General features: G+C 51.7%; 1 protein-coding gene across 2 annotated transcripts; it reads left to right on the forward strand.

Moving 5' to 3' along the window:
• LOC118211184 (mitogen-activated protein kinase 14A) lies at window positions 1-27,618 on the forward strand. Of its 2 annotated transcripts, none has more exons than XM_035388132.1 (12): window positions 1-419; window positions 10,409-10,538; window positions 12,342-12,400; window positions 15,977-16,088; window positions 16,786-16,815; window positions 17,225-17,272; window positions 17,887-18,001; window positions 18,462-18,533; window positions 20,739-20,818; window positions 23,569-23,647; window positions 24,115-24,288; window positions 25,486-27,618. In XM_035388132.1, the coding sequence occupies exons 1-12, from the start codon at window positions 301-303 to the stop codon at window positions 25,551-25,553; spliced, it is 1,086 nt and encodes a 361-aa protein (XP_035244023.1). In that variant the 5' UTR covers window positions 1-300; the 3' UTR covers window positions 25,554-27,618. The 2 variants fall into 2 exon arrangements, with proteins under 2 accessions (XP_035244023.1, XP_035244022.1); XM_035388131.1 differs by lacking the exon at window positions 20,739-20,818 and adding an exon at window positions 21,638-21,717 and having other exon boundaries at window positions 2-419.
• Window positions 27,619-27,747: the final 129 nt, after the last annotated feature.

The following is a 27,747-nucleotide window of genomic DNA, read 5'->3' on the forward strand; positions in this document are numbered from 1 at the left end:
GTTTTGGGAGCGCACTGCAGGAAGGGTCGTGCGCTGGGGAAACCCACGGTGAACGCAGCTCATTCTCAGTATACGGCTTCCAATGACGGATTCCTCTTTGTGCGCTAAGATTAAAACTGCACACCGATCCACGACAGAGCTGCAAATTTATAGCAGATCCAGTTATCGTATCGACCAAGTCTGCTGTCGTCCTTATTTCTGATATTGCCATCGCATAGCCAGCTACTTCCATTGACAAAGGAGAATAACTTGCTAACAACTTGTTTGCGTATTTTTTGCGGGACTGGCTATTCTGTTGGAATGTCGCAGAAAGAGAGACCTACTTTCTACCGACAGGAGCTCAACAAAACGATTTGGGAGGTCCCGGAACGCTACCAGAGCTTGTCTCCTGTCGGATCTGGCGCTTACGGATCCGTATGGTAAACTAATTTGTCCTTGATTTGTTTTAGCATAGTGCACACTTGCACAATCGTTGCCTCAGCAAGTTCGCGAAAGCTGGCTCGTTTCAAGGCCTGGGGATGACTATATTGTTGCTCAATCATCGCGGCAAACAACTCGGCGAGGCCCGCGACTGCCGTTGAGACTGGCTAGATAACATTAATGGGCAGTTAGCCGGCGAGGACTATTATCTAGCTGCTCAATGTGTGTGGGAAATATTTGTTTTTTTTTCAGCAATTGCGCTATCAATTCTTGAATAATTAGCAGGCATGTTTATCAGATTCGCATATCTTGCTAGCGTTAGATAGCCAGCTATCTTGATGATCACACTGCGTGAACGTAATGGTTGTTTCAAACGTATCGATGGGTCCGCTTCTGCTCGCTTATAACCGTTGCAAAGTTTGAAAGTGTTATTACCTTGCAAATGTGTGAAATGCATCGCTCAATTGCCTTCATCTAAATGTTGCTTTGCAAGCTTTCTTTAGTCAGACTGTCTGGGGGGTTACCCTCATCTCTTATTTTGTGAAGACCGTGACGATAATGCTGTGGCTATCTTGCATCTTGAGGAATATTTCCTCACGAGCTAACTAAGAAGATAACATCAACCTTAGCTACTTGTCTTATTTGTTGCTTGCTGCAGAATTATCACTGTTAAAATCTGACAAGCATATTCGAGTACACAGCGTACTCGGTACTTGGTTCATTAATGATCGTAAAGTGACGGTAATCACAGTTTAGGTCACACTGTACAGAACGTTTTAAACTGTAAACAAAACGACGGCAGGTTGTGCACACGGGTAGATGTCAGCAAGTGCAGTCTGTTCAGGGTGTTGAGGTAGAACACGCGATCTCAAAGGTGTGTTGCACACGACGACTGACAGCCCAGATGTTATGACGGACATTGTTTACCCCTAAGTGCCAGATACTTTATCTAGAGCAGTGGGTTGCAATATTTCGCTTGGCCGCGTTTGTGCGTGCGTCTTCTCTGAAAATTATAGTAGGCTACGATCATTTAGGCATTGCTTGTAAGTGCGTCACGTTTCAATAGCTTGTTCAACTGGTCTGTACAATCCGCAGACATATATGCAGTCTTGAATGCATCTACGACATATTTGCGTTCCTACTGAGTTCTGTTCCTTGTTTTTCAATGTGGATTGTGTCTTGTACTTAAGTAGAGATGTGCAGATGTAGCCTATACATCTTTTAGTTTTTTCACTTCAAGTGTGCTTTTTAATTCTATGTAGTCCCACTGCGAAAACAAACAAAAAACATTCGCCTGTTTGGAGGACGACATCGTCCCGCGACAGTCATTGTGCATTCTACAGGCATGTGTTGATGTAAGGCTACCCGATGATGTCACCTCGTTTTTCCTTCTGTGAGTCATGTCCCACCAAGATTAGACGCAACTCTCGGACGGACGCTTCGGGGTGGGCATATTGTCCACGCTGCTTTTCAGCGAGGTGACATTCTTCTGAACGTATAAAATGCAGAGATTTTCTCTGGATTGAGGTGTAACGATCTAAATTCTCGTCGGTCTTTTGCACAAGGGCGGCTCAGCACGTGGAATGATTGCGTAGTGCGGCACTCCCTGCTCGTACGAACATCGGGACCTGTGGGCGTTGACACACAACGCACCCCCCCCCCCCGACACTCCCATAGAATTTTCTTTTCTAACTACGTGGTGTAGCGACTTGTCTGATCTGGTTGGTTTCATTATGATGATTGCCACAATTTCTTCTGGCGGTTTGTACTAGTCCTATCATTTTAGAAGCATGTGTTTAGTATTCAGTAGTGGAGCCTGGTGATCCAGTTCACATTTTCCTTTCACTGAAACAATTTACAGTATATTTGGGTAATTTCTGTCATTGCAGTCAGGTTTTTTTTGCAGTAAACCACTGTTGTACAATTCACTCTTTCCATTGCCTCCTGCTTAAATGCTGTGGACATTTCCTGTGTGCTGTGAAGAGGAGTGCATAACTCCTGTCCTGGAGGGGTTGCTGTGTCTGCGGGTTTAACTCCTGTCCTGGAGGGGGCACAGCATCTGCGGGTTTAACTCCTGTACTGGAGGGGGCACAGCATCTGCAGGTTTAACTCCAGTCCTGGAGGGGGCATAGTGTCTGCAGGTTTAACTCCAGTCCTGGAGGGGGCACAGCATCTGCAGGTTTAACTCCAGTCCTGGAGGACCATGGTGTCTGCAGGTTTAACTCCAGTCCTGGAGGGGGCACAGCATCTGCAGGTTTCACTGCAGTCCTGGAGGACCACGGTGTCTGCAGGTTTAACTCCAGTCCTGGAGGACCACGGTGTCTGCAGGTTTCACTGCAGTCCTGGAGGACCACGGTGTCTGCAGGTTTAACTCCAGTCCTGGAGGACCACGGTGTCTGCAGGTTTAACTCCAGTCCTGGAGGGGGCACAGCATCTGCAGGTTTAACTCCAGTCCTGGAGGGGGCATAGTGTCTGCAGGTTTAACTCCAGTCCTGGAGGGGGCGCTGTGTCTGCAGGTTTCTGTTCAATCAGCAGCCAATGAAGTCCTTTAGAACAGGCTGTTGTGGTTCTTCAGCCAGCAAACGGACCATTACTGGCCCGAGCCTTTGAGGGGGCCCTAAACAGGATTTTATTTTATTTGTCTGTTGCAAAGTGTTTTATATTTTTGTGACAGAGGCCTACGCCACTTACACAGAGGGTACAGGAAAAACCCTGGGCAGTCTGGAGTTGTTACCACTGCACATTGGGGTAGGTGGGGGGTTAGGGTTAGGTAGCTATAACCAGTACCTGCGCTTGAGTATGTGGCTTAGATCCCCCTGTTGTCTGTAATTTGTGTGTGAACTTTTACGAGCCGCCCTGTTGCTGTGCAACACCTGTTCGCGGTCGTCTTAGAAACCGAAAGCGGCTGTGGTGAGCTTTCTCCCCCAAAATAAAAAAAAGAAAAGAAAAGATCGCCAGATGGGGGTGATAATTTTCGGGGATTGAGAGAGGATTACACCCTAATCCGACATTTTGTCTGTTGGCTGGTACTTCTCCCCGTGCGCAGCCCCGAAATCACAGCCCTGCGGCTCGTTATCGGATGAGCTGGACATCCCGCCTGCAGAACGGACCCTCTGATTACAGGCCTGTGCAGGTTTAGGGTTTAGCGCTGTCGCGTACGACCAGCCGGAGCCACAGAGCGGGACGGGGAGGGGTGCAGAGCAGAGCGGGACGGGGAGGGGCGCAGAGCGGGACGGGGAGGGGCGCAGAGCAGGACGGGGAGGGGCGCAGGCTCTGCTGAGGGGCTGAAATGCAGACTCACGCCGCTGCGTAGCCTGTGCCAAGCGTGACGACCCGAACATGCGCTCGCCCCTTCCAGGCCAGGAAAAGCACTTCCTGCCGACTCTCCTGACTGATCGCGTCACGCGTCTGCACCCTGCTGCCGACCCCTTCACCTCCGCCTGTCAGGCACTCGCGAAAAAAATGCGCTTCTGAAGCATTTTTACAATCTCTCAGGTGCATCAAATCAGGGTTTTTTTTTCCTGTTTTTTTTTTTGCTGTCAATTATTAAAGAGTTGTGGAGAATGAAATATAAATAATAATAAAACCCCGAACGTTTTATTTCCTTCGACGTGTCCATAACGAGCGTGTCATTAATAGGCCTTATGGTTTATCTGCTGAAATCGAATGGGAGCTGTAGAGGAACAGTTTAAGTAGAGGGGACATGATGATACTGAGCTGGGGAACCCGGTTGGACTGCTCGTGTTACACACAGCCGGCGCTGTGTAATTGGATACATCCCGGCCAATCAGGCGAAGCCTCCGTCTGGCTCACGCTCGGGTTGTGGAACCCTGCAGGACCACATTTACCATTTCAGCCAATTTTTATAATTACCAATATTTAAACAAAATGTGTTCATCTGTTGCTATGGTAGGTAATACACGGTGTCCTGCCCTGGCCATAATGAGGTCATTCTCGCGGTACAATGATGTGACTGTGTGCTTTAGATCCCTGTTCCTGGCGGGTTTTAGTAGTGTCTTTCCACTTTGTTCCATCGCTGAAGCGTTTTAGGACCCGTTCACACTTCTCTCAGTCACCTGCTAAATTCACTCTCTCTACGCAGTCCTAGAGAAGAGTTCCCTTTTTAAAGAGCATTTCTCCTTTATGCGGTTTCTCTCTCATCGCCCAGGGTAGAGGTCGCACTGAGAGTGACGTCTCTTACGCGTATGAGCCCTCAAGCCTGCGTGTCTGTGGGCGGGAACGTGGGGAGAAACGCGCAGACTCCAGCTGTAGCGTGGGTCCGGCCTGGACTCCTTACGTCACGTTTAGCAGACGCTCTTATCCAGAGCGACTTACACAACTGGGGACAGCGTGACTCGAGCCCGAACGCAGTAGTGCTAACCGAGCAGGAAGGGGCTGGGCTCCGCGCAGGAAGTGGCTGAGCTCTGCGCAGGAAGGGGCTGGGCTCCGCGCAGGAAGTAGCTGAGCTCCGCGCAGGAAGGGGCTGAGCTCCGCGCAGGAAGGGGCTGAGCTCCGTGCAGGAAGTAGCTGAGCTCCACGCAGGAAGTAGCTGAGCTCCGCGCAGGAAGGGGCTGAGCTCCGTGCAGGAAGGGGCTGGGCTCCGCGCAGGAAGTGGCTGAGCTCCACGCATTAAGGGGCTGAGCTCTGCGCAGGAAGTGAATGAGCTCCGCGCAGGAAGTAGCTGAGCTCCGCGCGGTGTTGCCAGGACTCCGGGTCCGAGGGTTGATGGGAAATGCAAGATTGCGGAAGCTGGTTTCTGTTTGGCAGACCTCACGCAGAAGCCTGTGCCGAGATTGATCCTGGGGGGGCGGGGTTTCAGGAGCAGTCTAAACGGCGGGCTCTAAATATGTGACGCTAAGTCTGAGTGCTCCTGTGAGATCAGCTGAGATGGGTTCAGCTGTGGCTGGACCCTGGTGTGGGGGGGGGGGGGTTGCAGCCTCCCTCCCCAGGAATGATTTGCCCTTGGGGCGGTGGGGGCCCATTGGCCGTTGCTGTGATTGAAGACATTGCGTGTGTGTGTGTGTGTGTGGGGCAGAGAGCCCCCCCCCCCCCCGCATGGTGTGTTAGCAGTCTTGCCCTTCCCTTTTGGCTTGTAGCAAGAGGCCGGATTCTGGAATTCCTCGGAATTTTAAGGGGATTTTTTTTCTTGTTGAAGTCAGGCCCGTTTGTTTGGTGTTTTCCCTCCCGACTGCGTTTGGCTGGAGGTGGGATTGAAGGCACGGTCGTGCATTTCTGCGTTTCTGCATTTCTGCATTAGCTGGCAGCTCCAGCGTAGCACACTGAGACGGCCTGATATGTTTGTAATGTCTGAGCGCTAAGAGTGAGTTAGCGCGTTCGCGGGAGGAAGTGGGTGGGTGGGTGGGTGGGTGCGGGGGGGGGGGGGGAGGTGTTGGTGGTGGGGTGGGGGGGGGGGGGCATTCTGAAACCGAAACGCCAGGAAAACGCGTCCTGTCGCTGCAGCGCGGGGTTTGTGCTGTCTGAAGCGCTTTTTGAGTGTACGAAGATTCCCTCTGCGTTCAGAAGTAAACCCGGCGTTGGCTGTGGAGTGTGAAGCAGCGGCGAAAGGCCCTCTCAGCCCCGGGTGTCAGAGAGGCGCTGAAACAGAGGTGCTTTTGTCCCGGCTGCGCTGGTCCGGGCCTCTGGGTGGTCTCCAGAGCGCTGCCACGGGGCCGGTTTGTCTGCGCGCCGTGACTCAGGCAGGAGCACCGCGGCCGTTAGGACGGGGAGTGTTCGGACAGGTTCTGCCTCCTGTCACCCCAACGGGTTTCCCGCCTTGTTTTTGGTCTGTCGGCAGCTTTGAGTCACTCCTGACCCTGCTGCAGTTACTGAAATCTTTCTTAGCTGGTGTGTGTCTGGGCTGCCCATCCCTGTTCCTGGAGCTCTACCGTCCCGTAGGTTTCCAGGCCAGCCCTAGCAAAGCACGCCTCATTCGGCAGCTAGAGATCTCACTGAACGGGGTCATTTGTAGAATCAGGCGGGGCAAATTAGGGTTGAAATGAAAAACCTGCAGGACGGAAGGAACAGGAAGAGGGTTGTAGATTAAACACTGGGTGAAGTATTTGGGTTTTCCCAGAAGTGTTTTGAGCAGCCCGAGGTGAGCGGGTGGGCGGGTGGGTGGGGTGGGATGGGGGGCGTTGGAGGGGGGGGGGGCAGTGCGGAATGGGTATTTTGGCAGCAGTAAGGCCTGCAGGCTGGTGTCCTGTTGACCTGAGCACAGAGGCGCGGTTGTTTGGGAAATCCCCGGGCCTGGCGTTCCCTCTCTCCTGCTAGCGGTACGGGGGGCTCGGGGGGGGGGGGGGGGGGTGGTTATTATTGTGCGCTGTTCCCATGACGATGGGAGGTGTTGCTCCCCCGGACTCGGCCCGTCTGAGGGGGCGGAGCCTGCCTCCGGGAAGCTCAGGTGATCTGCGGCGGGAGGAATTCCGCTTCGTGTCGCGGCGTGTCGGGAGGGGCGCGGAATCGCGCGGTTTATCCGAAACGGGCTGGCGGCGGTTACCGGGACATTGTTGCATGGCAACAACCCCGACCCTACCCCCGCTGAGGTCAGTGCCTTCATAACTCCACCCCCCCCCCCCCCCCGATGAGGTCAGTGCCTTCATTACCCCCCCCCCCACCCCCGATGAGGTCAGTGTCTTCCTAACAGCGACGTCACTGGGCTGGAGGGACGCTATGTATTGTATGCCTGGTATTTGGAGGCCGCAGATCTGATTCGACAGCAGAAAGCCGAGGGTTTGTTATTAGTCAGAAACGAGTTAAACAAGGCTGGGGATTATGTGCTATGACTGGGGCGGATGTGCACTGCAGCGAGCTTCAGCTGCTTCGGCTGCTTCGGCTGCTTCGGCTGCTTCGGCTGCTTCGGCTGCTTCGGCTGCTTTAGCGGCTTTAGCTCCTGCAAAGAGCCAGACGGTTCGTTCTTGCACGAAGTGACTAGAACCATTTGGAAAGTCTTGAATGTGAACGCAGGGTACCTGGCTAGTTTGCAATGCCTTCCACAGTCTCTTTCCTTCGGCTAGGTCACCTGACATGGGGGGGGGGATTCTACAGTCCGTTTCCTGGAAAACGGGTCCAGTTGCGTTAGGATGCGTTCATCTCTCGCCAGGGAACACGTCTCAAATTAAAGCAGGGAGCTAAAGTGAGCAGTTTGCATGGGACGTCCTGAATTAGAATGCAACCCAAAATATACAGAACGGTCATAACTCTTTATGATGTCTGAAGGCGAGCAGGATATCTGTAGCTGTGTTGTTGCTATTTTTTCCTTTATATTTGGCTGTGAGTGAAGGAAACTGGGCCGGGGGGGAAGGGGGGGGGACATTAGGGCTCTGTGCACTGGTTGTCCTAATTGAGTCTGAGGATTCAGCACGGAGAGTGCACATTACATTACAGGCATTCATCCAGAGTGACTTACACTTCTCACATAGCACTTACGTCCATTCATGCTGCGTATATACAGAAGCAATGCAGGTTAAGTACCTTTCTCAAGAGTACATCGGCTGTGTCCCACCCGGGAATCGAACCTGTGACCTTTAGGTTACCAGACCAGTTCCCTTTATACTACACTCCCATGCCCCGTATACCTGCACTGTGCTCACACCTGCACACACACACACACACACACACACACCTGCACACACACACCTGCCCAAACACATATACACACACACACACCTGCACACACCTGCACACACACACACACACACACACACACACCTGCACACACACACACAATCACACACACACACACGCTTCTGCACACACACACACACACATGCACACACACGCACACACACATACACACACACCTGCACACACACACTCACACACATGCACACACACACACACACACTCCTGCACACACACACACACACACACACACACACACACACCTGCACACGCACACGCACACAAACACACACACACACACACACCTGCACACACACACACACATGCACACACACACACACGCACGCACAAACACACACACCTGCACACACACACACACATGCACACACACACACGCACACACACATGCGCACACACACACACACACACACACACACGCACACTCTCATGCCCCGTGGCACACAGAGCAAGCCTCTTGAGGCAGAGCGTGTGAAGCCTTCTGGTTCCTGAGTTGTGTGTAAAGTCTCATCACCCTGCGGCCTTGGCCCAGGGAGGCGGCCTATTGGCTGTCTGCCGCTGGCTCGTTTGTTGTGAAGCAAACCCATTTGCATGTCCTGGAATGACGACTCTGTCCAGCTTAATCCGTGACAAGTCTGTCACGACAACTTCAGGTGCTGGGGGGTGCACTAGCAGTGCCCCAGCTGGGAATCGAACCCTCAACCTTGCAGCTGCCTAACCACTGCACACCTGCAGGGCGGTGCTGGGCTGGGCGGGGCGGGGCAGGTGAATGATTCCCATGTAAAAATTGTGTGTTTATTATGGAAAAAGGCTGGACTGACTTTGGGTGAATTCACAAATGCTGCAAGCTGGGTCTGGTCCAGACTAACCTGTTGACTGATCCACTGTGTTTTTTAGTTTCTCTGCAGTGTCTGTACCGTACAGCATGTGTCCCCACACCTGCCCCTGGGGGGGGGGGGGGCACTGGGGGGAAGGGGGGGCCCTGGGGGGGTGCCCTGTGTGTGCTGGGTTGCGTTCCCGCTGCAAGTACAGCTCCTGATCAGTAACAAGCCCTGGCTTGTTCTTTTCTTGGCAGATTTAATTCTGTTGAGGGATGATTTACTCTTATTGGCACATTGTCAAAACAGACGTGCATTTTGTGAAGAGTAAATATTCCAGACACATCTTTTAATCAGTCAGATCAACTGTTGCTTTTATTTCTCTGCCATATCTTTTAGAACAGACCTGTCCTGAAGGGCCACAGCATCTGATGATTTTTAAAAATGTGTTTCAAACAAGCTCTGTTTGAAAATGCAAGCTCTGTTTGGGAGTAAAGCTTTCTGTTTGAAAACTGAAGATTCAAAAACTTTCACGAACATGGCAAGTTGTGCATTGTTATGTGGCTTGAGACGCAAATGGGTTTATGTGGAATATTGGTGACATCACTGACGTGCAGTGGCCTCGACACACACTGGCGCTCGCTGTCATGGGAGAAGTGCGCTCATGCACGGGTCTCTCACCAGGTATGATTTCCTCATGTTAACGGGGAACCTGCTGGTTGTTTACTGAAACATTTGAGGTGAAATACCATACAGGTGAGGTCCTGGGTGGGAATGTAGTATGTTGTGTACGGGACTGGGCCTGTAGTCTCCCAGGTAGGACACTGCCGTGGCACCAAGGCACGTAGCCTGCTTTGCTACAGTCTATATCCAGCTGTATGAAATGGATGCTATGCTAAAGTAAGCCGCTGTGGATTAGCACGTCTGCTCAGGGCCAGTAATGTTTGTACAGCACGGCTGTACACTGGCTGCTTGCTGTGAGGGCCGGGCTCTGTTTGACCTCTCTGCTGGGCGGCAGTGTAGTTTAATGGGTGAGGAGCTGGCCTTGTTAACCTATAGGGCGTATGTTTGATTCTCTGGTAGGACACTGCCGTTGTACCCTTGAGCAAGGTACGTAACCTGCACTGCTCCAGTATATATCCAGCTGTATGAATGGATGCAGTGTAAGTGCTGTGTAAAAAGTTGTGGAAGTCGCTCTGGATAAGAGCGTCTGCTAAATGCCTGTAATGTAATGTAATGCAGTAGTGTTTGTAAAGCACTGCTGTAATCTGGCTGCTCACTGAGGGCTGGGTTCTGTGTTATGATGTCACATGGCTATGTTTGTGAGGTCACAGGACTCTGTGTTGTGAGGTCACAGGTCTGTGTTTTGTGAGGTCACAGGTCTGTGTTTTGTGAGGTCACAGGGCTGTGTTTTGTGAGGTCACAGGGCTGTGTTTGTGAGGTCACAGGGCTCGGTGTTGTGAGGTCACAGGGCTGTGTTGTGAGGTCACAGGGCTGTGTTTGACCCCTCTCCTCGGTTCTCCCCCCTGCAGCTCCTCTTTCGATGTGAAGATGGGCCTGAAGGTGGCGGTGAAGAAGCTGTCTCGCCCGTTCCAGTCCATCATCCACGCCAAGCGCACGTACCGCGAGTTGCGACTGCTCAAACACATGAAGCACGAGAACGTGAGTCCCGCCTCCCTCCTCATCCTCTTCCTCCTGCCCCTCCCGCTCGCAGGGAAAGGAACCGCCTCTCTCTCTCTCTCTCTCTCTCACTCCCCTCTCTCTCTCTCTCTCGCCTCTGATTGGCTCAGGTGCTGAGTTCTGGGCGGAGCATGAGATGCCCAGGTCACGCGCTGTGCTTCGTACCCACAGCTCCTTTGTGCCGCTGCCTCCCTCAGGGGCCACGTTTTTCCAAAATCCCGTCCTTAACCTCGATTTGAGGGTCAGCCTGTTGACTGCTCCCTCACCCCTTCCTGTTGTTTGGCGCAGGTCGTCACACGTGCACGTTGGTCTCAGGCTTTTTCTGGCAGTTTCCGTGGAGCCCCCCCCCCTCCCCCCCCCCGCCCCCCGTGGGTTAGGACCCAGCAGGTGTCGCAGAGGCTGACGCTGCGCACGGCGCTTTTGTCGGATGTTCAGCGCTGCTGAGGACTGTCAGCAGGGGGCGGGGCCTCCTGGGGGTGTGTGGGGGGCAGGGGATCACTGTGATGTCATGTGACACCCTGGTGGTGAAAGCAAGCTGGGGAGTGAGGGGGGGGGGGGGGTGGGGGGGTAACTCTATAGCCAGGTTACCCAGAATGCACGTCCTGTTTGTGCACTGAAGCCTTTGTGAAACCGGATCACCTTCATCAACCACAGCTTCCTCCTCTTCTTCACTAGACCCTAATCCTCCGTGCTGTTGGTGAGCGGGTGCCGATCCCCCTGCAGCTCGCTCAAGCCCCCACCGCGGTTTATGGTCACAATTCATGTGGTTAAATGCACGCGTGGTAACTGCTTTCGGTCCTGTTGCCTGGTAACGCCTCTGGGTTTTTAACCCTTCGAAAAGTAGGTTTTAAAAAAAAAAAAAAAAAAATTATTTTTATTTTTTTTAATTCTGGAAGTCAGTGTTTTAGAACTCTCATTTCTTTCAGTCACCAGTAGTGATTGTGACATCAGCATTGGAACGTTCAGTGAAGAACATTCTAGTCACGCATTTATGACGCTGCACCTTAAAGGATTAATGGGGGGGATGCCTCCAAGCCTTTCACCCTTTCAGACTCCCTGAAGCCCCCCGGGTCCGTCTGTCTCCTCCCCCTGGGTCCGTCTGTCTCCTCCCCCTGGGCCCGTCTGTCTCCTCCCCCTGGCTCACAGTTTCCTCCAGCCCCCCCCCCCCCCCCCCCCCCAGCGTCTCTCCCCCCTGCATGAAAACCAGCTCCGCTTTTCCTTCAGATTCTCACCCATAACACCCCCATAATGGCAGCCGTGGCTGCTGGCTGATACTCACAGATCTTGCAGAACATTCTCAGCTGGAAAATAAAAGGAGAAATCATTGCACTGGATGAGCTCTAGACTCACCAAATCTCAGATAAATAAATTCTGCAGGATGTGCTCTTTCAGTTTGACCTTTTCCCTCTTGGATCTGATGCAAATGCATGAGCAACAGACTCTGGTTTGTCTCTTTTTCTGCCGTCACTCTTCGTTATTCTCCCGAAGTCACACTTTTATTCCACTGTTTGTGTTTCTACGGGTGCCTTTACCTAATAACAGTTATTTTAATGTATGATTATTATTATATCTTTTTTTTACAAATGACTGTGACTCATGCATGTTTGAGTTGCAAATTTCAAGCCCAAATTGAAGAAGTGAGCGAGCGAATAAATTATCAGTATGGATTTCATCTTTCAGTCGCTGTAATAAAATAAACCTCTTGCTTGTCGCACAACTCTCCACCGCCCCGAACCCAGAAGCCCCTGGGGATGGTCATGTGACGCGTCTGGCTCTGTGTTGCAGGTGATTGGTCTGCTGGATGTCTTCACACCTGGAACAAGCCTGGAGGAGTTCAACGATGTGTGAGTGAAGCTTGTTCCCTGCTCTTGATCGTGTGTGCTGTCTTATCGCCAGGCTGTGTGTGTTTGTGTGTGTGTGCGTGCGTGCATGCGTGTGTGTGTGTGTGTATGAGAGTGTGTGTGTGTGTGTGTGTGTGTGTGTGTGTGTGTGTACACGTGCATGTGTGTGTGTGCTTGTGTGAGAGTGTGTGTGTGTGTGTGTACACGTGCATGTGTGTGTGTGCTTGTGTGAGAGTGTGTGTGAGTGTGAGTGTGAGTGTGTGTGTGTGTGTGAGTGTGAGAGTGTGTGTGCGTGTGTGTGTGTGTGTATGCGTGTGTGTGTGTGTGCACGTGCATGTGTGTGTGTGCTTGTGTGAGAGTGTGTGTGCGCGTGTGTGTGTGTGTGTGTGTGTGTGAGAGAGTGTGTGTGTGTGTGTGTGCGCGTGTGTGTGTGTGAGAGTGTGTGTGTGTGTGTGCACGTGCATGTGTGTGTGTGCTTGTGTGAGAGTGTGTGCGTGTGTGCGCACGTGTGTGAGTGAGTGTGAGTGTGTGTGGGTGTGTGTGTGAGAGTGAGAGTGAGAGTGTGCGTGTGTGTACACGTGAGTGTGAGTGTGTGTGGGTGTGTGTGTGAGTGTGAGAGTGAGAGTGTGCGTGTGTGTACACGTGCGTGTGTGTGGGAGCGAAACCCATGCAGGGTAGCAACATGTGCTCACTTCTGCTCGTCTCCATGGTAACAGTGACCTCACGTTGTCTGCTCCATTCAGAGCCGGCACAGAGCAGCGCTGGTTACAGAGTCTCACCTGCGGGGGTGGGGGTGGGGGGGGGCAGAACCGTGCGCTGAGGGGGGGCAGAACAGCGTGTGTGTGTGCCTGTACCCACACTGTGATACGGGCGTGGCATGGTTCTCATGTCCCGTCCCCCCCCGCTGCCCCCGCTCCCCCCGCTGCCCCCGCCGCCCCCGCCGTGAGCCCTGCTGGCCCCCTGGAGCTGTCCTGCTGTCCCAGATTCGTGCAGTGCTGAGGGGGGGCGGGGCCGTTTGGGGCGGGGGCCGTTTGGGGTCAGGCGCTGAGAGGCGGGCTGGGAGCAGGAGCCCCAGTGTGGGCTGTTCCACTGGGAGGAGGGCAGGGCTTCCTTTCCCAGAACACACACACTCTCTCACACACACACACACACACACACACACTCTCTCATACACACACACACACACACACACACACTCTCTCTCATACACAGACGCACACACACACACACTCTCATACACAGACACACACATGCCGCACATGAACACAAATGCACACACACACACACACTCTCTCATACACAGACGCACACACACACACACTCTCATACACAGACACACACATGCCGCACATGAACACAAATGCACACACACACACACACACTCTCATACACAGACGCACACATGCCTGCACATGAACACAAATGCACACACACACACTCTCATACACAGACACACACATGCCTGCACATGAACACAAATGCACACACAGACACACACACTCTCATACACAGACACACACATGCCTGCACATGAACACAAATGCACACACACACACTCTCATACACAGACACACACATGCCTGCACATGAACACAAATGCACACACAGACACACACACTCTCATACACAGACACACACATGCCTGCACATGAACACAAATGCACACACACACACACAGACACACATGCCTGCGCATTGCACGCACGCATACCTGCACATACATGCACGCACACCTGCACACACACACCTGCACACATGCATGCACGCACGCACACACACGTATGCAAACACACAGCTGGCTGTATTGGTGTGAGGAATAAATAGAAACCTGAGCTAAGAATATTCTCAGTCCTGGACTTGTGCACCGCTCCCTGTGGAGAGTAGGGGGGTTGGGGCGAGTGGGTGGGGGGGGCTGGCTGTGGGCTGGTTGGGGCGGTGGGTGGAATAAGCAGCAGGCATCAGTAAGAGCTCATGGGTTTCAGCTCTCTGTCGTATATGGAAAACACCACAAAGCCATAAATCTGTGCTGAAATTAATTTTACTGTCATTCCTGTGGTGCGGGGGTCAGTTGGTATGTGGTGGCCAGACCCCCCCCCCCCACCCCCACCCCTTAAGTTTAATTGAAGTGAGGGGTGCTAAATATAGACTTTGAACATTCCTGAGGAAAAGGAAGGCACCCAGCCTGCACACCCCAGGCACAGACTCAGTTTATTCCCAGAGCAGGATGTCTGAGATTCTGCCTGCTGTGCCAGCTGTGCTAGCTGTGCTAGCTCGAACCCGGGATCCAACCGGGGGGGCTGCTTCACGGAGAGCGGTATCTTTAATTCACTGTTGTCCCTCTGTCCTGGAGGTGGAGTTTGTGTAGATTGTGACTGTGTGTGGATGTGTCCGGAATCGTCCCTAAACGGATCAGATTGATGCTCCTGTGGACTCTGCACTGTTATCGTCCTGCAGTGACCGTTTTTTTTTTCTTTTTTTTCTTTTTTTTTTAAAGAGAATTTTAACTGAACACAGTTTGTGTTAACTGCAGCCTGATTTGTAATCTCGGTGTAAAGTGGGTTATCTGTGGGTGTTCTGCGGAAAGGTTTGAGTCACGCAGACCAGGCTGCTCTTTGAAAAAGGGAAATGGATCAGATTGTGCAAGCTATGGCGGGAAATGGGGCTCGACAGGAAGTACTGCGCAACTCTGAACAAAGAGTGTATGTGTGTGTGTGTGCTGAGGTGTGTGTGTGTGCGTGCGTGTGTGTGCTGAGGTGTGTGTGTGTGTGTGCGTGTGTGTGTGTGCTGAGGTGTGTGTGTGTGTGTGTGTGTGTGTGTGCGTGCGTGTGTGTGTGTGCGTGCGTGTGTGTGCTGAGGTGTGTGTGTGTGCGTGCGTGCGTGTGTGTGTGTGCGTGCGTGTGTGTGTGTGTGCGTGTGTGTATGTGCTGAGGTGTGTGTGTGTGTGCGTGCGTGTGTGTGTATGTGTGTGTATGTGCTGAGGTGTGTGTGTGTGTGCGTGCGTGTGTGTGTGCGTGTGTGTATGTGCTGAGGTGTGCGTGTGTGTGCGTGTGTGTATGTGCTGAGGTGTGTGTGTGTGTGCGTGTGTGTGTGTGCTGAGGTGTGCGTTGGCATGTGTGCAACTGCAACGCGTGTGTGTATGTGCATGCGTGCGTGTGCTAAGATGTGTGTTTGTGTGTGTGTATGCGTGCATGCGTGTTCATTTGTGCATGCGTGTGCTTAGGTGTGTGTGTGCGTGCGTGCGTGCGCGTGCGTGCGTGCGTGCGTGCGTGCGTGCGTGCGTGCGTGCGTGCGTGCGTGCGTGTGTGTGTGCGTGTGCGTGTGTGTGCGTGTGCGTGTGCGTGTGTGTGTGTGCGTGCGTGTGTGTGTGTTAAGGTCTGTCTGTGCTGATCCATGCTTATTTTGCTATGTCAATCCTGTTTGTTAGTTCAACGTTGTTCCTCTTGGCAAATTAAGCAAGTGTGTGTGCTTTATCATGTTTTGCTGGCTTTATGATTCTGTCTCGGGCTGCCTGGACACTCCAGCTGAAGGTCTTACAGGGAGGTGATGGTGACTGTGACCCCCCCCCCCATTTCTCTGCAGGTACCTGGTGACACACCTGATGGGGGCCGACCTCAACAACATTGTCAAGTGTCAGAAGCTCACCGATGACCACGTGCAGTTCCTGATCTATCAGATTCTGCGGGGGTTAAAGGTCAGATCCCCCCCCATACCATCGCACTGAATGTGCTGTCCAATCAACTGCTTACATTGTCACTGTGGTTACCACGCCCAGCTGACCTCAGACCAGCCAATCGCCTAAGACCAGACATATCCGCTATTCGCCAAATTGAGCCAGGGGCACTTGTCCAGGGAGCTTTTATATATAGTGCGGCAGAAGCGGTGTGCCTGATTGCCTGTAGGTGTGTGTGTCAGATTGCCTGTAGGTGTGTGTGCCTGATTGCCTGTAGGTGTGTGTGCCTGATTGCCTGTAGGTGTGTGTGCCTGATTGCCTGTAGGTGTGTGTGCCTGATTGCCTGTAGGTGTGTGTGCCTGATTGCCTGTAGGTGTGTGTGCCTGATTGCCTGTAGGTGTGTGTGTCAGATTGCCTGTAGGTGTGTGTGTCAGATTGGCTGTAGGTGTGTGTGTCTGATTGGCTGTAGGTGTGTGTGCCTGATTGGCTGTAGGTGTGTGTGTCTGATTGGCTGTAGGTGTGTGTGTCTGATTGGCTGTAGGTGTGTGTGCCTGATTGCCTGTAGGTGTGTGTGTCTGATCGCCTGTAGGTGTGTGTGTCAGATCTGCTGTCCGTGAGCTCACGAGGTTTCGCTTCCGTGTGTGAAGACGCTTGAGGGCATTTCACTGCTTATGTAATGAAATGTTGAAACGTCTGTTTCTCCTTTTTCTCCTTACAGTACATCCACTCTGCCGACATCATCCACAGAGTAAGTTTTCCTCCGGGTCTCACAACCTCCACACCGATTTCACAAGCAAACAATGTCCACACCGATTTCACAAGCAGACAATGTCCACACGGATTTCACAAGCAAAGGCTACTGAGTCTTTACAGTTTAGCAGTACATGCACTTCTCCAGGGCGATGGGATTTGGTAGGCAGGTGTAGTATTATGGCCATTTTGGGCTTAACCTGAAGGTTGTGGGTTCGATTCCTAGGTGGGACAGTGCCACTGTACCCTTGAGAAAGGTGCTTAACCTGAATCGCTTCATTATATGCAGTATCTGCAGCTATATGCACTGGCACCCCCCCACAGGAACCCAGCAGACCTTGGGGGTGTGTGTGTGTGTGTGTGTGTGTGTGTGAGATCTTAACTGCTGTCTCCTCTGCACTCCACAGGACCTGAAGCCCAGTAACCTGGCTGTGAACGAAGACTGCGAGCTGAAGGTGAGAGAGAATGGGGGCGAGGGGGCGGGACTCAGAGGGTGGGGGCGAGGGGGCGGGACTCAGAGGGTGGGGGCGAGGGGGCGGGACTCAGAGGGTGGGGGCGAGGGGGGCGGGACTCAGAGGGTGGGGGCGAGGGGGCGGGACTCAGAGGGTGGGGGCGAGGGGGCGGGACTCAGAGGGTGGAGGCGAGGGGGCGGGGCCAGTCTGAAGGATGGCTCCTCCCCCCTCCTCTCTGTGCGCTGCGTTGTTGTTGTGGAGCCGACGGGCGCTGATTCTGCAGCAGACGCTCGTTTCTGAAACGCTGAATTTTGTCTGACGAGCTTTAATTAAGTGCAGCAGTCAAGCTCCTTCTGCTGAGTGCAAATGAAATGATGATTTTGTGGTGAAAGTGAGACTTGTTCAGAGAAATATCCAAGAATGTAGTTTAATTAGAACTGATGGCTGAAGCTGAAAAACACAAAGCCGTCGTTTTCAATTTGCCCAAGATAAAGAAATTGATATTTAATAGCTCCTCAGAGCCGTGCTTTAAATAGGATTGGAGGTATTTTTTGGTTGTTCCCATGCGCCTGACTGCCCCTCCTTACCAACCCGTGGCCCCCCCCCCCCCCCCCCAGATCCTGGACTTCGGGCTGGCGCGGCACACGGACGAGGAGATGACGGGCTACGTGGCGACACGCTGGTACCGCGCCCCAGAGATCATGCTCAACTGGATGCACTACAACATGACAGGTGGGCATCAGCGAGGGCATCAGCGCTTGGTACACCTGCGGGGTACAGGGCAGGTGGGCATCAGTGAGGGTACACCTGCAGGGTACAGGGCAGGTGGGCATCAGTGAGGGTACACCTGCGGGGTACAGGGTAGGTGGGCATCAGCGAGGGTACACCTGAGGGGTACAGGGCAGGTGGGCATCAGCGAGGGTACACCTGAGGGGTACAGGGGAGGCGAGGACAGGGGCACACTGTGTACCTGCACACTGTACCAGCTCACCTGTGTACCTGCACTTGCACACCTGGACACCAAAATTCCTACCGACCTGCATACCTGAATACCCAGTGGGAACGTTTGCCTTGAACATAATTCACACACTCCATAGAAATACCCAGGACTCTGATGTGCATGGGGGCTCACGTGCCTTCAGTATGGCTCATGCGTCTGTGTCTGTGTCTGTGTCTGTGTCTGTTGTTGCAGTGGACATCTGGTCTGTGGGCTGCATCATGGCCGAGCTACTGACCGGACGGACCCTGTTTCCCGGCACCGACCGTATCCTTTCAGTTTCTGCGTCTGGTCTGTTCTGTCTGTGCCTTCGCTGTCAGTACTGCGTTTGCCCAGAGCGTTCGCCTAGCGACGTGCCGTTAGCGATAACGGTTTCATGGACTCAGTCACAACACGGGCCCTCCCCCTGCTGCTCCTCCTCCAGCTTCTGCACCCTAACGCTCCTGTGCATCCAGCACGGGCCCTCCTCCTGCTGCTCCTCCTCCAGCTTCTGCACCCTAACGCTCCTGTGCATCCAGCACGGGCGCGTGATTTAAACACACAGAGCTCCTGTCCTCTGCTTAATGTCTGACCCCCGTCTGGCCAATCAGAGCGGAGGCTGGATGTGGGACAGAGCGAGCGGGACACTGCGGGCGTGTGTCCCGTGACTAACTCACACGGGCACGCGGGGCCTTGCACATGCGTGTTTGGGTTTCAGCCCCTCTGGAGCGCTGTGTGTGGGGAGGGGAGGGGTGTGGCCTGGGACGTCTCCTAATCCCGGGCTGCTGAGACTCCTCAGCTCTGAGACTGAGTCATTTCTCAGAAAGGGGCTCGGGGAGGGACACCTCTGCTCTCTCCATTTTGGCTCAAGTTATGTTTTTTAAATTTATTTCAGTACTACCTGATGTGTAATTTCAGGGGTATATGGCTTTCTGGCCATTGAAGGTGTGGTGTGTTTGGGTATCATGGGTTAAATCAGTTTGTGGGTTGGAGGGTGGTTAAGGTTTTTTTTCTCATTTCCTCACACAGTTTCATCTTGGCCCTTGATGTGGTTTGCCATCGTGCCGTTGTGTTAATGAGTTGTTTTTCAGGTCTTTGTGGTGTTTGGGGCTTGCAGAATGTGGGGATGGGGGGGGGGGGAAATTGTGTTTTGAGTAAAAATGCCTCAACCCTCTGGTTTTCTGGAGTTGAAGCAGCGCGTGTTCACCTCTGTCATGTGATGGGGGTGTGTGCACACGGCCACTTCTGTCTCCTGCTGCATGTGCATTGTGATGTCACAGTCCAGGCTGGGGCACTGCTTGATTTGGTTACCCAGGCAACTGAACACCTCCTACTCCCTCTCCTGTGTCTCCTCCTAGCACACTTAGTCTGAAATACTAACCCTCTCTAAGTTCCCTGTTGATTCCAAACCCCACCTCCACCCCCTCCTGCTTCTTCATGCTAACCCCATCTGCTGAAAAGCCAGGTCTGTACCCATCTTGTTGACCTTTCCTGTGGTTTAAAATTTGTCTTTGTGGCCGTAAAGTTAGATATAGGGCCACAAAGAATATATTTACGCTTATCTTGTAAAAGCCTGACCGTTTTGCTGAGTGTTTTAGTTACTTTTTTATTGCATATGTTTGAAAGCTTTATGCAGTTTTTTGGTCTTGATTTTATACAGATTTTTGAGAGTTGAGTTGTCCATATTTAAAGACTCCACAGACATAAGTTTGTATTATTCTAGAATAAAGTTTTAATTCTGATGCCACTGTGCTGATTGCTGTGTAGAGAATGCTAGTATCTTACCCGAAGGGGGGGGGGGGGGGGGGGGGAGTTTAATATTTGGCAGATTAATCCTCGATAAAGAGACTGAGCCATGGAGGTTTGGTGTCTGTTTGGAGTCACATTGATACCAGTTGTATTGTTATTAAGTGTCGATCTGTTCTGTTCCCATCGCGTTCATGAACCGTCCCCGTCAGGACTCTATTACCCAGCATCCCTCAGGCTTTTAGCCTCAGTTTTTATTTCCTGTTTTCGGTGCAGAATGAATGGCTTGAGCTTGGCTTCATTAATACCTTTGCCTTCTAACCGAAGCATTTGTAACGTGTTTGCTGCAGACAGGGGGGGGTAAATGAAAGCTTTGAGCTTGTGGCTTTTGCCTGAAACACATGCAGATTGGTTAGGGGGGGGGGTGTCTGTTTGTGTGAGGGGGAAGAGAACGCCCCCCCCCACTGCGTTGTATTTACTAACTCTGTCTCTAACGGTCCTCTGCGCTGGTTGTTGGTGTTGGCATGGCGGGGGCAGGGCTGTAGTTTGTGAGCGTTTCTGCGCTGGTTGTTGGTGTTGGCATGGCGGGGGCAGGGCTGTAGTTTGTGAGCGTTTCTGCGCTGGTTTCCGCGGCGTCGTCCCTGTCGCTTCGCTTGTGGCCCGTTGGGCATTGTGGGCCGGTTTTGGGCGCCTGTGGGGGGGGGGGGGTGTCCCTCCCCTGAGTTTTCCTTCATGGGGGGCTGGTAGATATCGACCAGTTGAAGAGAATAACTCTCCTCGTCGGGACCCCCGGGCCTGAGCTCATGGAGAAAATCTCTTCGGAGTCTGTGAGTTTTCAGGCTGTTCATTTTATTCTTTATTTATGTTTTATTGCCTGATCCATTTTGAGTATTTCTTATCTGGCTTCTCTTCAATCAGCTGTTTCCCGACCCCCTTTTTCTTTCTTTTTGCATGCGTGTTCTTTTCCTCCTGTCCCAGCATGCATTTCTTTAAAGTTCTGAGTTGAGCGTGGGGGTGAGGGAGTTGTTGGGGGGTCATGTTTGAGACCAGGTACTGGAGTCGCCCACGCTCTTGGGCTCTTGTGAAGATGTGCTTTCAGATGCGAGGGGGAGAATGTTCTGGGTATTGTTTTTGAATAGGTCATGAGGCTTAAGGGCCAGTTTGGTTGCTGGTTGCTTGTTTGGTCAGTAAGTTTGAGGCCTACACAATGACACCATCCCCCCATGCGAAGAGGCTCTCATTTCACTCATTTAGAAAGACAAACATAAAAAAGTCAGTCTGCTGCACTTTGAAAGTGTCGTCTTCAGTTACAGTGATGATGTACCCTGCTAATGAATGTGATTGGTTTATTGATTGATCGAGTATTTTGGCTGATGTGCTTTATATTTCTCATGGTTACTCTCACCCTTCCAGTGTGCTTTTCTGTTAACCCGAAGCCTGTCGCTGTCTTCTCTGTAAAGCTGTGTCCTCATGTTTGCATGCTCCCCCGCCTCCCTCCCCTCCCCCCCCCCGTGCTGTACCAGTGCCTGTAGAACGGTGGGGGTAAGACCCCGGACGGGTGTTCGACCTTTTTAGGAAGGACTGTGTTTTCGAACGAGTGCTTTTGTGTCTGCAATGCTTTAAGCCCCTTGACCCGGGTTCCAAAGATATAAACCAGCTTCAGCAGATAATGCGCCTGACGGGGACCCCCCCTGCTTCCCTCATTAGCAGGATGCCCAGCCACGAGGTGAGGAGGACCCCCCCTGCCGGCCCGCAACCCCCCCCCCCCCCCGCGCACCCACCCGCCCCCATCCTCCCCCTCCCCTCACACCGGCCCGTCCGTCCGTCCACTTCCGTGCACCCTTTTCAAATCTGGGCTACACAATGACACTCTTTGCCCCCCCCCCCCCCCCCCACCCCTGCTTCCAAAAAAACATTCCCGCAGCCCAGCTCTCCTCCTCTGAGCTCACATTCCGGGCGTGTCCCTGAGAAACGAGTCCCGTCTTGAGCCCTGTTCTGCTTTACGGTGGATTATCTTTTCCCTCTCTGTAGTCTTTGTGCCCGCTGTGATGCGTACAGCGTTGTTTTTCTCCCGTGGAGCTGCCTTTCTAAAGAAACGCTCGAGGGCAAAGTTATTGCAGGGATGGGCGACTCAGGAAATGGGAACTCGGGAGAAGTTTGGGGCCTACCGGGCGCCTCATCCTGTTCAGACGCTGTTCTAGCGCATGGACACGCCCCGCACTCCACTTTTAGTTTAAATTTGTGATGTCAGAACACCAGCGCTGACGGCGTGGGGGTTATTCCGGAGGTGTAGGCTCGCGCAGCATACGCCTCCTGCTGAACCAAACAGCGCGGAAGGTCATAGGTCGCGTGTTTGTCGTGGTGTAAAATCATAGATGCATTCTATGCATGCAGGAAACAAGACAATAAGGAACCGGGTCCCATATAATGACTTAAAGTGAGGAAGTAAGTAAAGTAAGACCAGCTGAAATGTGATTTTTTTATGATTTTAATAACCCAGGAATTCCCTTGCCCCCCCTCCCCCTCCTCTTGCAATGTCTGAGGCTCTGAGCCTTATCTGAGCTTTGTGACATCACTTCCTTTAAAGTCTGAGCCCTCTTATCACCGCAGTGTCTAGGGCTTACCTACTCTTTGCGTCTTAGTTTCTAACCCACCCTCAGGGCATTTCAAGTCCCAGAATGAGTATGGAAGCAGCAGTAACACCACTAAACCCCTCACTTCCTCACAAGCAGGCATCTGCATGTTCACAGGTCCACATGCAGTCTCCAGTATAGACCAGCAGAAATCCCTGCTCAGCCTTTGCACACCAGGTCAAGGGCTGAGAAGGAATGGATGCAGCTTCAAAATAACACTGCAGCAGGAATGCTGAGGAGCTCAGACTCCATGCGGTGTCTAGACATGCCAGCGCTGCAGCCATTACAGCTGAATTCCTGTGCTGTGGAGCCCTCTCTTCCTGTCCTCCTTCCCCCTCTCTTCTGTCCTCTCCTATGTTCTCTCCTCTCTCTTCCCCCTCTCCTGTCTCTTCCTGTCCTCTCATTCGTTCTCTGCTCTCCTTCCCCCCTCTTCTCTCTCTTCCTGTCCTCTCCTGCATTATCTGCTCTCCTTCCCTCTTTCTTCTCTCTCTTCCCCCTCTCTCTTCCCTCTCTCTCTTCCTGCTCTCCTTCCCCCTCTCTCTTTCTCTCTCTTCCTGTCTGGCTGCTGTCTCGGGTACCGCCGGCCTTGTGCTGCCCTGTTCCTGCTCCAGCCGCTTTGCACTCAAACGTGCTGTGTGGAGCACACCTGTGTCCTAAACCCTGAGGTTTACTGACTCTGAGAGTACCCGCGGAGTACCCGCGGAGTACCCGTAGAGTACCCGTGGAGTACCCGTAGAGTACCCGTGGAGTACCCGTGGAGTACCCGTGGAGTACCCGTAGAGTACCCGTAGCGTAACAGGCTTAGTTAACGTGTTTTTCTCAGGTCCTGCAGTTTTATTGGTTAGTTCTGAAGGGTCTCCAGCAGGGGGCCCATTAAAGCTGAACTGGAGCTGAAGGTCCTCTATTTTCTGTCTGTTAACCAGCTGATGCATGTTATTCTGCAGGCCAGGAACTACATTAACTCCCTGCCACAGATGCCCAAAAGGAACTTTGCCGATGTGTTCATCGGGGCGAACCCTCTGGGTAAGGCCTGCCTTGGAGGTGTGCGTCTGAGCTGAACTCTGCTGTGCGTCGGTGTGTTTGTCTGCGGTGTGATTAACTTAAGTGCTCAATAGCTACCATGACAGCTGGGGGAAAAACTGTGATTGGTTGGCTGTGACATAGATTTTTAATCTTCCGCTCTTGTGGTCTGTGACGAAGTGTTGTGGTGTCCGTATCATGCAAGTAAATTGGTGTGTTCTGACTTTCTACGGTTCCTCTGGACTACTGTGTGTGTGTGTGTGTGTGAGAGAGAGTGAGAGAGTGAGAGAGTGAGTGAGTATGATGAAGAAATGGTGATCCTGCTGTCTGCCCTGGTGTGAGGTTTGTATTTGATGAAAAGTAGGGACTGGTGTTGCGGGGCGGGGGGGGGAGGATGGGGGGGAGGGGTACGGGAGAATGCCGGAGTGGGCCTCAGAACCGGCCCAAACCCAGCCTGTCCCGTCCCGCAGCGGTGGACCTGCTGGAGAAGATGCTGGTTCTGGACACGGACAAGCGGATCACCGCGTCGGAGGCTCTGGCCCACCCGTACTTCGCCCAGTACCACGACCCCGACGACGAGCCCGAGGCCGACCCATACGACCAGAGCTTCGAGAGCCGCGAGCTGGAGATCGAGGAGTGGAAACGTGAGTCGCGCGGAATCACAGTGAAGCGCTCAGCGGACGCGCTGTCCACAGCGGCTCACACTGGGGCTGCATTTCTGCACACAGGCCATTTTACTGCTGGATGTGCACTGAAATGATTCTGGTCGAATACCTCACTCAAGGGTACAATGACAGCGTCCCAATTCCTATTGAACCTACAATGTTTGAGTTACAAGCCCTATTCCCTGACCATTATACTACACTGCCACCCAGCAGACAGTTGGCACTTACTAATTGGCATTGAAAAGTATTTTCTTTTTCAAAATATCTATACACACTCAGGTCAGAGTAATGTCTGTAGCTTTTTATGCTTGTAAAGTGTGTGCATGCATGCATGTGGTTGCCTGTGTGTGCATGAATGCGTTTGCCTGTGTGTGCATGCATGCATCCGCCTGTGTGTGCATGCATGTGTTCTCTTGTGCGTGCATGGATGCGTTTTCCTGTGTGCATGCATGCGTCCGCCTGTGTGTGTGCATGCATGTGTTCTCTTGCCGTGCATACATGTGTCCTCTTGTGCGTGCATGCATGTGTTCGCCAGTGTGTGCATGCATGTGTTCTCTTGTGCGTGCATGCATGCATGTGTTCGCCTGTGTGTGCATGCATGTGTTCTCTTGTGCGTGCATGCATGCATGTGTTCGCCTGTGTGTGCATGCATGTGTTCTCTTGTGCATGCATGCATGCATGTGTTCGCCTGTGTGTGCATGCATGTGTTCTCTTGTGCGTGCATGCATGTGTTCGCCTGTTTGTACATACATGTTCGCCTGTTCGTGCATGCATGTCCATCTGTGCGTGCATGTGTATGTTCGTCTGTGTGTGCGTGCATGTGCCTGTGTTGCAGGGAATGCATTTCATTCTTTGTAACTTGGCTGATTGGAAATTCCCACAACTTGTGCCATCCTGAAAATAGTTGTTCACCCATTTTGTTCTGTATTTGCTTGCTGATATTCCTGCAAAATTTCAGATTCTTACTGGCTGCTGGGTTTTAGCATGTACGGATAATTGTGTAGGAACCAACCAACCAACCAACCTGAAATGTGATCTTATTCTGAGGAGGTTTTTTGTTCACTCAAAAGCGTCTTTGAGGCCAGGTTAACATGGCGCTGTGCATTTGCTGTCCTCTATGCAGCTGTGTCTGGGATCTATTTTAAACCATGTTATCTCCCCCCCCCCCCCCTTCAGGACTGACCTATGAGGAGGTGGTCAGCTTCGAGCCCCCGGTGTTTGACGGAGACGAGATGGAGTCCTGAGGGGACCCCCCCTGCAACCCCCCCCACGGCGCTGAGGTCTCCTGCCTCTGGACCTTCTTGGACAATGTTTATACAAGTGCCTGCTGCCACACACTGCTGGGGGGTTCCCTGTGGCCTCATGGGGTGCCCCCCCTCCTCCACTTTACAGCAGGGTGTTGTGGGTAAAACAACTTCGCTCCAGTCTCAAGACTGGCACAGGAACTTTAGCAATGGAAAAGGAAAAAAAATGTGTCTATGTTCTGTGTTTTTACAGATTCTTAAAATTGCAGGCAGAATGTTATTGCTGGTCGTACAATTTATCTTATTTTATTGCTGGGGTAAAATGTGTTTCAGTATTCAACAGGAAAGACAAACAATCAGGTCAGACAATTCGAACAGTTTCTTCACTTGCTGGTAGTTCAAAAAAAAAAATTGTTTTATTAGTGACATGATACGGCTTTGACGTTTTCCTTCATGGGATTTCTCCAAAACTCTCAAAATAAATGTTGTTGCTTCTAGAGAGTTATGGAGTTCTTAAGAGAACTTTGCTAAGTAGTCAATAGACTGGGAGCTGTGTTTTAAAATAAGTTGTTTTTATACCTTAAATGAAAAAATGGCATCTTAGGAGCCAGGATAATGGAGTTAATTAGGCTTTTTTTTTTTACACTGACTGGCCTGTGCAGGTTAGCTGTACCACAAAACTGAACAATCTCAGACACCATTCTGGCTTTTCCAAGAGCCCAGGTTTTTCACACGAAAAGATACACATTCATCCTGTAAAATACCACAGCCAATAGCATCTTTAGCGATGCTTAATCGTTACCAGGCAACACTGGCATGCCCACACAAGGACAGTTCCCATGTTAGTAAAACTAGACCTTGCATGGGGGGTTCACTAGATTCATCTATAATCCACAGTCTGCTGCAGTTTTGTGGCTTTTTAAACACTAGAACCACGAAAGCACAAGTTGTTGTACCCCAAACTCTTACAGTTACATGTCGCTCTGTACCCCAAACACTCAAATTGCGCTGTACTCCAAACACTCGTATCGTGCTGTACCCCAAACCCTCTTCAGTTGCATATCACGCTGTACCCCAAAATCTCTTCAGTTACATGTCGCACTGTACGCCAAACACTCTCAAGTCATGCTGTACCCCAAACGCTCATATCGCGCTGTACCCTAAAATCTCTTCAGTTACATGTCGTGCCGACCAACCGAAACGTAACTTGCGCTTCTTCTCCGTCGATGTGCAGCAGGTGTTGTGTGGGACTGCCCCGTAATGGCTGGGTGTTTAGTGTGAGGGGTGGGGGGTGGGGTGTAAAGGTAATTTACGAAGTTTGAACTAGGAAAAAGGGAAAGTTGTTTTTTTTTTTTCTCCTGTGGTGGGATTGGAAAGTGCTGTAATTTATAACTCCTGTAGGTGGCGGTAAAGGGCAAACTTGGCTCCCGCTTTGAGGAACTCCGGTTTTAGAGGTTTTACTGTATCCGCGGATGCGCGCCGATTGCAGGCTCACAAATCGGAAGTGCTACCTGAGCCACTGTCTCTTACTCCCAAAGAGCTGTCAAAATGCTTCTCAGTCTCCAGCGAGGCAGTCAAATCAGCAACTCCCAACAAGGAGCATGTTTTATGAATATTAAAGTGACTTCAGGATGTACATAAATTATCAGGTTTTTATTGTTTTGTCCTCATGACTGTGTGTTCATGGTATGATATAGTATTACTTGATTTCATAAAAGCAATATCTGTATCGAGCATGACATTCGGTGTGTGCAGGGAGTATTCTGTCTGTGCATGTTTACAGGAGTTTGAAGGGTAATGTTGAAACCACACATTGTTATGTCAATAAAAATGTTTTTAAAAAAGGTAATGGTATTTATAACTTGGTGCGGCAAAAAGAAATATTTAGTGAATGTAGAATGTTTGTTTTTTTTCCTTTAAGATGTACACTTTCATTATTACAGGAGAGTCGGGCGTTATTTTACGTACATTACCTATTCACATTTTAACAGCTCGCAGGCGGAAGTACCCTGTAAATACCACTGTGTAAAAAAAATAAAATAATAAAAACAATTATTTTTCAAAACTGCTTTTAAAGTTGTGTTTATATCGGCCTGCTTCAATGCATCCCTAGTCCTCTGTTCTCACGTTTCCCATTTTAGTGTGACAATCAGGTGGTAGGCATGTTTAAAATTTATAAAGTGCATTTTAGTCC

Source organism: Anguilla anguilla, chromosome 13 (genome assembly GCF_013347855.1).
Source record: "Anguilla anguilla isolate fAngAng1 chromosome 13, fAngAng1.pri, whole genome shotgun sequence".
In the NCBI taxonomy this organism is placed as follows: Eukaryota; Metazoa; Chordata; class Actinopteri; order Anguilliformes; family Anguillidae; genus Anguilla; species Anguilla anguilla.

Coding starts and splice junctions, on each gene's coding strand:
- LOC118211184 (XM_035388132.1), top strand. CDS start 301: ATGTCGCAGAAAGAGAGACCTACTTTCTACCGACAGGAGCTCAACAAA. Junction 17,273..17,886: donor ACGAAGACTGCGAGCTGAAG/GTGAGAGAGAAT, acceptor CCCCCCCCCCAG/ATCCTGGACTTCGGGCTGGC. Junction 18,002..18,461: donor GATGCACTACAACATGACAG/GTGGGCATCAGC, acceptor CTGTTGTTGCAG/TGGACATCTGGTCTGTGGGC.